The sequence below is a fragment of the Elephantulus edwardii genome, unplaced genomic scaffold (genome assembly GCF_000299155.1).
Source record: "Elephantulus edwardii isolate Elephantulus edwardi_28Jun2011 unplaced genomic scaffold, EleEdw1.0 scaffold00041, whole genome shotgun sequence".
NCBI lineage: Eukaryota > Metazoa > Chordata > Mammalia > Macroscelidea > Macroscelididae > Elephantulus > Elephantulus edwardii.
The window spans coordinates 4,823,594-4,835,386 of record NW_006399791.1 but is presented as its reverse complement, the minus strand read 5'-3'; the positions used below and the strand labels follow the sequence as shown (position 1 = coordinate 4,835,386).

Below are 11,793 nucleotides of genomic sequence, written 5' to 3'. Positions count from 1 at the left end.
TCACTGCGCCTGAAGTTGGGGGTCGCGGATCCTGAATGTCTTCTTTAGTGAAGTATCTGTTCATATCCTGTGCCCATTTTTCTATTGGATTATTTACGTTTATACATTTTCATTTTTAAAACATACTGCTGTCTAGCATGCTCTGAAAATGAAATTAATGATAGAATACTAATATTTCCATGACATTTTGCTACTTTACAACATTATCTTAATTGCTGTTCATATCCTAAAGAGTTTATTTAACCAGCTCTCTATTCTCTGCACGTCTGGATTCTTTTTCCTTTTTTTGCTGCTTACAAGATGCGTCGCTTAGCTAATTCTTTATATAAGCATTTTCCTGGTTTTCAAAAGTTCACTTTACACCGCACTGTTTTTAACAGAAGATCCATATTAGGACCTGTTTTCACCAACTGAAAGAGGTCCAGAGAAGAGTCTGCTTTCGTAAAAAAAAGGTGAAAAGTGAAACTAATGTTCGACATTTGCTTGCAGCAAATCATTAGAGAGGTGGGCTCTCCTGGAGCAGGGCTGAGAGAGTGGTGTCACTGAGCCCCCGGAACCTGCTCTCAGCATTGCACCACCATAGCTTTCAACTGTGCAGGGGACAATCTATGTTAATAATATTTTAGGTTTTTATGTATTATTTGGTGTGATCTGGTAGGTTATTTCTTGGGTTTCAGAATACTAACAAAATGTTTCCATTGTAAATTAATAGTAACTACAACTTCACATTCTACTTTTGGATGTTATTGTTTTGTTAGGTGCTGCTGAGTGGAATATGACTTATAGTGATCCTATGAATAGCTGTTCTGAACCTTGCCCTATCCTTTGCCATCCCCATAATCTCTGAGGCACTAGGGCCCATTGCTAAAGTTATAATGTCAATCCATCTCATAGGAGGTCTTCCTCTCCTTTGGTTACCCTCTATCTTTCCTGGCATGATGTCCCTCTCCAAGGAACAGCCTCGCCTAGCTACATGTCCAAAGTATGACAGATAAAGCTTTGTCATTCTTGCCTCCAAGGAGCACTCTGGCCATACTCTTTCCAGGACATCTCTGTTTGTTCTTTCGGCTGTCCATGGGATAGTCAGTACTCTTCTCCAGCACCACAACTCAAAGGCATCAATTCTCCTTCTGTAATCCTTAATCATAGTCCAGCTCTCTGATGCATAGCAGGTGACTGAGAAGACCAGGTGTGTTCAGTTACAATTACTTCCTCAGAATAGGTTCACACAAGTGAAACTCACAGACCAGAGATTTTGCAGACCACAAAGGTATCAGAAACACACACCCGAATTCTTTTGTAAATTATAGTAATAATGGTAATCAGAATCATTAACAAAACAGAAAGTGGGCGACTATGGCTTGATTTTACTTGTGGCTTCCTTTGGTCTCAGCCACTGGTTCCTCAACAATTTTGGCTGTGCTTGTAGATTTGTAGACACTATTCATTGCTTCTTCAAAATCTATTCCTCATTTTCCTTTAGTTTAACAATTTAAAATTAGTTTGGAGTGGGAGAGTGCTTACTCCCAACTGGCAGAGCATGACTGGCCTAAGCTCATCAGACTGTCACTGCTCTGCTTTCTTCTTTTTTGATGGTAAGGGGTGACCCTGGGGCCCAGGGATGATGCTAACAGGGCTCAGGGAGAGGTCAGCCAGGGAAGCCTCCAGGACACTACGGTGTCGCTCTTCTGCCTCCTTAATCTTGCCATGAATGGAGAAGTGATGGATAGACTGGCAAAACCATGTTATCAACAGGAACAAATGTACCAAAGGAAAGAGAGGGAAAAGTAGAGATTAAGGGGGGAAACCCCAACACCGTGATTTCAGCAGTAATTCAAATTTGTGCCCTTTGTTGATTTTATTTTCTTAATTTAGTTATAAGGACATAGTTCTCTCTCCTATTTTGAGGGTCATGTTTTTAAAGCAGGACATACTGATTAACCTTAAATACAACACTATGGAGCCACCGTACTAACGTCAGCAAGTATCCTCCTCTGGATTTCTTCATGCCAAGAGAAAGAATGAATAAAAAGGATAATCCTATTTGCTTAAACATCATGGTTAAGTTCTCTGTTAGTTGTGGCTAAAAGCATCCATCCTAACTAAAATGTATTTAAGGTTAATCAATATGTCCTACTTTAAAAACATGACCCTCAAAATAGGAGAGAGAACTATGTCCTTATATCTACATTAAGAAAATAAAAACAACAAAGGGCACAAATTTTATTTACTGCTGAAATCATTACAATAGACCCAAATGAAATGATAGAATCTGGAATTATGATACAGCAGAGGATCGGGTGCATCTTATTGTACAGAGTCGCTCTGTGAGCTGACAAAACCACACACAACAGGCAACTCCATCCTCCATCACTCTCCTTCAATGACAGAAAGTCTTTCTTTCTGTTTATGATCAATTAGATGCAATGAAACTTAAAACAGTGACATCTCAAGAGCTCAGTCCCCTAAAACCCAAAAGAAGGTAAACGTTAACAAATGACTCGTTGTTCTGTTCTGTTCTCCCTCCTGTCTCTCTTCCTAAGCTCTTCTTCAGCAGAACACACAGGCTCCCTGTATGTTTTCATCGGCAAGATGAGGCATATGTCCTACCTCATGGGCTGACAGACGTGTCCTCATTTACTTCCGGGAATACATCGCTTCTATTATTTTTGCAAAGCCCAGTCTAAGAAGCAGAAAGTTTCCCTGCAATACCTTTTAGATTAGGGTAAAGTGGTCCTGATAATGGGAGCAGTTAGCCCAAGGTATCTATTTTCTCTCTGGGGAGCAGGAAGAGAAGTGTGTATAAAGGGTTCTTAAATGGACGTGTCCATGCCGGTGTTCCTTTTTCGAGCCTAGTTACAGTGTTTGATTACCAATTCCCCTCGCAAGTCTGTGGGTGGCTGCTCTGCGCATTCAGGAATATTTAGTCCCAGCTGCTCCCTCAGCACACTCCTGGGGAACCTTTGAAGCCCAAGTTCCTCTGTGCCAGCTAATTGCCACTTGTCGAGTCTGCCAGCCTCACTTCACGGTAATTTATCAGTGTGGGGCTAATTGCCTCCCTTCAAAAAGATGGGGAAAGTTGATTGGAGACATTCTGTACAAAGGAGACATCTGAAGGTCTATCTGATAAGCCTTTGTGACAATGACAGGTTACAGAGACAGAGCAGAGACTTCAGCACTGCCGGAGACCTGGTGACTCAGGGAGACCGGCACTCCTCCTTAATGAGAGGACATTTTCTTCTCTGTGGAAAGAGCAGAAGTGACCATGCTCAGAAGCACGTCCTGCTCAAAGCCCCCTCGGTTCTGAGAGACAGAGCAAACTCAACTGCCTCTGAGCTGGAAGTGAACTACAGCTAACCCTTCAATGTGATTTGTGAGGCTGTAAATCCTACAAAAGGAGACTGCCCATCCTCCTCCCTCAGATCCATCTGAGGATTCAAACCGCCAGACAGCCGGTAGCCTTTGTGTCAGCAGCACAGCTCCCTACGGACCACATCCCTAGGGACACAAAGGACCAAACTTTAATTTGTCCTTGTTGTTCTTTTAAGTTCTCCCTTCTTTTGACTCTTTTCATAAGGTTTTCCCTGTCAACCTCCCATCTACTCTGATTTCTCCAAAGACTGAAACAATTCCTCCAAGTAGTTGTGTGGGTGCTTCTCTCCAACTGTCCTGGCCCTTAGTGACATCAGGCACCCATGACCTGAGGGATGCCTACTGAGGGTCCTACCTCTCATGGAAGTTTCTCCATCCCATCCTTGCCTGAAGTTTGAAGGTTCAAATCCTATGAATCTAGAGATGATGAGGTGTGTGTGTGGGGGGGTGGGATACAGGAAGAGCCACTTGGCCAGGGAGGAGCTTCTCCTAACCACCTCTCTTCCTCCATCAAACATTTCTTCAGGATGGAAAAGGCCCAAAGTTCCACGGAATCATTCTGCCTGTAAATCACCATTATACTTCTACATATATCCTCTCTGATTTCAGGGCAACTGTTCCTCTTTCTCATCTTAGCAAATGGCATCAAACATCCATCATCCTCCTACCGTTTTTGTTCCCCACACCCAATCACTAAGGTCTGCCAAGTTGTCTCCACCTCTTACTCAAGTCTCTATGATCTCTAATTTGGGCTAAGATAATAGAATCTGTCTTGCTGCCAGAAAAACTGAGCTAAAATGCAAATCAATCATTTCCCTTCTTGGCTTAAAATCCTTCAGAGGCCACATGCGGAAGTCGAGGAACCCTGGCACGACACACAAGGCACGTCACAGGGCCACTTCTGTCAGCTTACTCACCCTTCAGAACCCTAGGCACTGTTAACACTGAACTGTTTGCAGCTTTGCCCACGCACCACAGATTCACACTTGAGCTAATGCTAAGTAGTCTGTTGTCCCAGAATTCTGTTGTCTGAAGGACAATGGAAAAGAAAAGTCGTCCCTGCTGGCAAGTGTCTCCTTGTCCACTGTGCACAGGACAGGTGGTTTGAAGTCAGGACCTACACAGATTCTTGGACAACAGTTAAGTGCTTAGCAGGATGGGTGAGCACTGGGAAGGAACAAAGTGTGAGGGCTAGAACCAAGGAATATGAGAAATTACTCATGAGCAGAACCAGACAGAACCAGAGCCAAGTACATTGTACATAAATGCAACAAGTAAGACCACTCCATGGAGCCCAGTCATTCTCTTCTTCCTAGTTTGGTGTTTGCTCAGAAAATTCATTAACACACTGGCCATATTGGCAGAGAGTCAGCATGTACATCTGCAAACACATACTGCTCTCTACGGCCAGCCTGACTCCTGTCCCTTTCAAGTGTCTAACAGCAACCACAGTGACCCACCCTGAGCACCTAATTCTACATCACACCTTCAAGTAGTCAGCTAGCCTGGTAAAGCAACCCTGGAGGCAGGCTGATGACACTGGGCCTGTTCTTTCAGAAAAAAAACAAAAAGCAAATCCAAATCCAAACAGTGATCTGTCTTCATTAGAAAAGAATGGAAATCCAAAAGCTCTGTAAATGTTCATTAAAATTAATAATAAAAAAAAGGGGGGGGAAAGAAAAAAGTAATTAAAAAACCCCAACAACAACACAAAACCCAACAAAAAAGAAAAGACACTAAGCAGCTATGTATCCTTCCTTAAAGACTTGCAAGACACTAAGCAGCTATGTATCCTTCCTTAAAGACTTGCAGTGTACGAATCAGACTTTTCCATTTCAGGGCAGTGGGTATAACAGTCACAGACAATGGCTCTGAATAGATTCCCTCATAGTCTTACCTCTGCCAGTCCCACCATTCATAAATTTATTTAGTGATATATATTTCACACAACACTGTCTCAGCCCCAAGAAGCTGCTTCTCAGCCAATGTGACATGAGAACAACTCAAACCTACTGATGTTGAGTCAATTCTCACTCAGTGACTCCACACTGGGTTTCAAGGCTGTAAATTATAAAACAAGGACACTGTTCTTCTTTCCCCCTTCCAGCTGCCCTGGAGATGCACAGCCTTTGGGTTTACAGTGCAATGAAGCAAGGGTTGAGTCTATGTAATACTCTCAGGTCAAATCACATAGCCCATCAGTCAGAAGCAGGAGGCCCTAGAGATCTTTCCTTGCTGCCTGGAACACCCCATCGCCGATGCTGTAGCCTCAACTTCTCACCTCATGGACAGTCCTGGGAGCTGGAGGATCAGGGATGGGGATGACATATGCCATAATCACACACAACAACCTCTCCTCAAGAGTTTTACTTCATGCCTCATGTTTCCAGACCCCTTGTGATCTGGAGATGTTGGTACTAAGGGGAATGTTGGCCAGAGATTACAGCCAGTCTCTTTAGAATTTCTTGGGCTTTTAAGGAAACATGGTACTTCCGGTTAATAGTCTCTTCCCTTCCACTTTTTTTCTATTATTAGAGTTTAAGGGAATGTACTTTTACCAGGAGTGTCATAGAATAGAGAATACAAATGGTCTGTGAGGTCTCCTCAATGTGGGAGTGTACTGGTGTGAGATGACTGGATCTATGGGCTTCTTGAGATGTGCCACCGAGTCGCAGATGACTCATAGCAACTCTATGAAGGAAAGACCTGAACACTTGTATAGCTTTCATCGTTTCTCCAAGTTCATAGAGTTTCTGGAAGCAAGCCATTTCAGAAGTGGATGCCACTCCTTCTTCCAAGATGGTTTTAATTGGGGAGCTCCAACAAACACTGTCCACCATGGGTAACCCTTATTGCATCTGACACATCAGTGCTGGGTAATAAGAGAGACAAATAACTTAGCATGGACTCTTGACTCATCTTAATTCTTTCTTCTTGGAAAACTATCCTCAATAGACACACAGGTCCCAAGCATCCATCCATATGTGTACTAGGGCCCCTCACCTCTCCAGTGATGAAGAACTTCCTGACCCAGGCTGAACTCGTCCAATTCAATTCCCTAGGAATGTGGATTTTTGTAAAACCACTTATGAATAGAAACCATGGCTGTATGCCTAGAATGATGCTAACACAGCAGGAGCTCAGCAAACAGTTGTCCAGTCAATCAGTCAAACATTCACAGCCACTGTCTAGACAGAAGCCACTACTACAGTCAAGCTTCTGAAGCCACCTGGTTCTAGCCCTTCCTGAAGCCTGGATTTTCAAGCTTCCACTGGATTCTTTGAGATATTTGATATACCGCTAACAAATTCCTATGTTGTATAAAATACACGTACTTACAACCAAATCACTCTTAATCACTACATAGGACTCTTCTAGAACCTAACAGGAAACAGATTAAAAAGAACCAATGTCTTTGAGTTGTGGTGCTGAATATCCCACAGACGCTGGAAAAATAAATAAATCTTGGGACAAGTCTTGGAAGAAAGGTGCTCCTTAGAGGCAAGGGCTGGGGCCAGGGTTCCCCTCAAAAAGGAAGGGCATATAGTTCTCAGAGTCCTGAAAATCCAAATGATCGATTCTGGCCAACTAGGACCCAGGTCCCTCATGCTGTTGAGCCTGGAGAGCAGCGGCTGACGCACAGAAGGGGTGGGAAGCAGCACTGATGTTACAACTTTAGGCTTTAAAGCAGGACAGTTGGAAAAGAATTTCCCGAGCCCAAACAACTCTCCCATTTCCAAGGAACTTGACGTTCCAAAAGGCACCTGGTTTGGCAGCATGCAGTTTCATTAAGAGTGAAGTTTACGGCGAGCTCTGGTGGCCTAGTGGCAAGAAGGTGTACTGCAATCCCGGAGGTGCACGGTTCAAATTCAGCAGATGCTTTGCTGGAGAAGGAGGAACAATCTCCTCCTGTACCAGTCAGATCTGATCTGACAGTACACACACACGCACACACAGACAATAATAAAATTTAAAAAATTAAATAAAAAAAAAAGAGTGACGTTTACGTCCGGAAAGGAATCCTGCTCATGAGTAGCGAAGTCAACCCTTTCTCAGGAAGTTACTGAATGGGACCAGCCTCCTTGCCGCGATCACTGTAGTACTGGAAGAGCCACGTTACCTTCGTCAGCTGCTGCTCCGACGAGAACCCCAAGCCAAACACCGTGTTGGCTCTGCTGTCTGCCCACTGCCCAAACTTCTGCGACGTTTTGGTGAAAGTCATGTTCGGGGTGATTGTGCTGTTTATGATCACCTACAGAAAAACATGAGGCAGAGGAAACATTAAAAACAATTGAAGCAGGTGCCAGAGAAGCCTTGCAAGTCTTCAGATGGCTAAGCTAGTCCCTCAAACATGCATCCTGGGCCCCGATATATTTGTCCTGAGTATTTCCTCTTTTGGTACATCCCAGACTGAGTCAGACACACAACCATGATGAGGGACAATTTCAGAGACTTAACAATAGACGGTCAGTCTAAAATAAGATTTTACAACTTATCAGTGGGAGAAAGTCTTTCCTACGCAGAGAATTATTTCAAAAGCAGCAATTTATGTCCCCAAAGCTGCAGCCACCAGAACTACTTTAATGGTGAGCTGTGTCTGTCTGTCTGTCTCTCTCCTCTAGAGGACCACCCTGTGCACCTTTTTAAGCACCTGGAGCCCTTCAAACCACTTAAAATCTCCACCCGCAATCAGGCCCTGCTGCTGCCTAACAGGAAGGAGAAGGCTCACTTTAATGAGGATAATTGGTGGAGGGTTAATTTACAAAGAGACTAATTAAAAAGGTATAAGTGGGGTGGAGGGAAACCGGAAGCTAGGTGACACCCCTGAGAGACAGCAAGGCTGAGGTTACAGAACCTGGAAAGAGAGAATCGTGTAAAAGCAAGATGTTTTGAAAAGAGAGGAGGCTACTTTTGAAGGACACAGGCAGCACATGGTGACCTCACAGGGAAGGAAACTAGGGGAATAAATATCCTTAAGTCTCTCTCTGGTCTCTTACCATTGGCCAAACTCAACCACAAGCCAGAGGGCCTGGAGGCCCATTGGAAAAATCTGCAGGTCAGTTACACTAGAATTAGAACAGGGTGGAGAAGCAAAGCAATTTCATGTGAAGGCATAAAGTTATATCCAGCACACAAGTCATTAATTCATTCAACATTTACTTAGCATTTATTTTAAGTCAGGCATTCTGCAAAGATTCAAAGATGAATGAACTAAGATCCCTGGTTTTTAAGATGTCCATAGTTAAAAAGGTAAAGCCGTAAAAACAACAAAACCACTAAACAATAAGTATTATAATGCAGCAGCAACAGGGTCACCACAGCAGAAATCTCTGGAATTCTGTCTAACTCTAAGGAACATAACTCCCTCACTGCCACTGAGTCAGGATCAACTCCTAAGGATTTTCAAATTTCTCCATAATTGGAGGTAGTGGCATAATACAGTGATTATAGTTCGTTTTCATGGTTGGAGCATATAACATATGTGGTACAGATAACAAACATACAGCACACAACATACATGGTATAGATTGCTTGTAGCTACTTAAGGACATACTCTACGAGTGTATATACTGAATCGGAACCAACCCATAGCTGAACCTCCAGTGAGTTTTCGGAGGCAGTTAGTTTCTCAGGAGGAGATTGTCCAACTTTTTCCCCACAGAGCAGCTGGTGGATTTGAACAGCGTGCCTTCGGGATGGCAGCACAGCTTCTTGCCACTAGGCCACCAGAGCAATTTCCATTATTACTGTTATGTGTAGGCAGAAGGACTTGATAATATGATTTTCTAAAAATCACCGTAAAAACATTATGGGTAGCAGTGGAACACTGTCTGATAAAGTGCTAGGAGATGAAATTTAAGGTCCAGGTTGGAAAGCACTTAAAATATAGCTAGAGAAGACATGCCTTCAAAGATAAGTCTCCCTTACTGCCATGGATGGAGTAGCCATGGACAGAGTAACACTTTCACGACGTTTCTTTGTTGATGTGACACAACTCAAGATGAGAAGAAACATCACAAACATTAATTAATAATTGAACTGTGGAGTGTAGGAAGTAAAAATCAGAGATCATTTTCCAGGCATTTGTGAGCTGAAACAGATTAGAACTGGTCTTTTAAATTGGACAATCATATGATCAACTATCTCAGGAAGGAGAAATTGTTTTTATTGTCAGAAGGAACATTTCAAGATCTAGCCTGAAGTATAACACTGTCAGTGATGGGAAAATACTCATATGCCTACAAGAAAAGACCATTTAATACAACAATTATTCAAATTTACACCAACGCCTAACACTAAAGATGAAGAAATTTATTTTCTTTACCAATTTATGCAGTCTGAAAATTGATCAAACCTGCAATTGAGATGCATTGAGAGTAACAGGCAACTAAAATGTGAAAGTTGTAAATAATGATTGGCCACTGGAGAATACGGATTTGGTGATAGCAACTACGTCAGAGAATACACGGTAGAATTTTATAAGATCAATAACTTCCTGAAAACACCTTTTCCCAATTACATCAACTATGAAAGAGATCTCTTTGAAGTGTTAAAAGGCAAAGCCGTTCCTTTGAGGGCTAAGCTGTAACTGATCATGGGAATTTTAACCACTTCATATCCACTTGGGGAGTTCTGGTGGCTTAATGGTAAGGAACTGCATTGCCGACCCAAAGGTATATTGTTCTAATCCACCAGGTGCTCCACAGCACAAAGAAGGGCAAATCTTCTCCCATGCAATTTACTGCCTCTGAAAACCTGGAGGAGAGTAGGCTATGAGTTGGTTCTGACTCAATGGTACACAAAAATATATGCACTGGAAAGCTAGATAATGACCAAAGAGGACAGAAGTAGAATCGATGCTTTGAATTATGATTTAAAGAAGACTATTAAATATAACATGGACTTCCAGAAGAACAAACAAATCAGTCTTGGATGGACAGACAAAAATTCTCCTTAGAAGCAACAATGATGAGACTTCATCTTACTTACTTTGGATGCGCTGTTAGGAGGGCTCAGTCTCTGGAGGAGGACATCAAGCTTGGTAAAGCAGGGGTCAATAAAAAAAGGAAGGTCTGAAATGAGACAGTCTGGAAGCCAAGCTGCGCCTGATCCAGGCCATGGTCTTCGCAGTTACTTGCTATGCATCAAAGAGCTGGATAATGACTAGGGATGATAGAAGGAGAATTGATGCCTTTTGAGCAGTGGTGCTGGAGAAGAATACTGAATATACCATGAACAGCTAGGAGAACAAACAAGTTTGTCCTGGAGAGGGTGAAGCCAGGCTGTTCTTTGGAAGCAAGGGTTCTGAAGCTCCATCTGACATATTTTGGGCATGTTGCAAGAAGGGAACACTCCTTGGAGAGGGACATTATGCTTGGGAGAGTGGAGGGACAGTGCAAGAGAAGAAAATACTGGATGAGATTAATTGATTCAGTGACTGGGGTAATGGGGGAGGTGTGTCAGAGACAAGGAGGTTGGTTCAGGATTGCTATGAGTTGCAGGTGACTTGACGGCACATAAGAACACTAACAACTGAGACAGACTGACATAAGTAGCTTAAAAGTAAATGGGCTCAATATAGCAAGCAGTGAGATGAGTGAGGATAGGGTGGGACCAGTCGGCATTGCATAGAACCAACTTGGCGGCAACCAGCAACAACATATTCTGCTTCTTTATACACGGGGAGATGTATAAATCTATCGCCTGTCTTCTTCCCCATCTATGAAGCACTGATGTCTTTGCTGCAATTCGTGTTGCTTTTCCTCCTTCTGTAATTTTTCCACAATACCAAGGTCCATGTGAAATAAGACACATTTCATCAAATGTTTTCCAGATAAGTGAATACAATACAGTAAAGAGCTCTTCCTACTATCACTGGACACTATTAGAAAACAAGAGTTAAGGAATAGGGTGTGGAAAATGTACCTCTAAATCCTAGACAACCATGAGGGAATGATCTGGGGTTCCCTAAACCTTGGGGATTGGTTGGGTTCTGGCTCTATCACAGTGAAATCAATCAGAGGTGGTTGAAAGCTGGATCAGAGTGGGTTGCAAGATTTCAGAAAACTAACCCTGGGCATTTCTCAACTACTTGGATCCTGGGAGGCAAAGCAATTGCCAGAAGAGTCTACAAGCTTTGACTCATTTTCTATCTCTCTGCTGCCCGCAGAGCAGACTCAAGCCCTGACAGGAATACAGTGGACCAAGATTGCCCAGAGTACAGGACACACTTCTTAAGCTCATCCCAACAGGCCATCCTAGAGTCAGCCAATAGGAATGACAGTGACAGCCTCTGGTTCAATAGAGTTTCAATAAAGTTTCAATAAAACAACTCTGAGATATCATCTCACCCCAGTCAGAATAGCAAAATTTAACAGAACAGCAAGCAACAAATGCTGGTGAGGTTGTGGAGAAACTGAA

At 42.9% G+C, this 11,793-nt stretch overlaps 1 protein-coding gene across 1 annotated transcript in view; it reads right to left on the bottom strand.

The window, feature by feature from the left end:
* The window catches only part of HOMER2 (homer homolog 2 (Drosophila)), a 75,576-nt gene that overhangs the window by 28,788 nt on the left and 34,995 nt on the right, over positions 1-11,793 (bottom strand). The window contains exon 3 of the mRNA XM_006885206.1: positions 7,493-7,624. Within this exon, the coding sequence (XP_006885268.1) occupies positions 7,493-7,624 (132 nt within the window). The remainder of the gene's footprint in view (positions 1-7,492; positions 7,625-11,793) is intronic.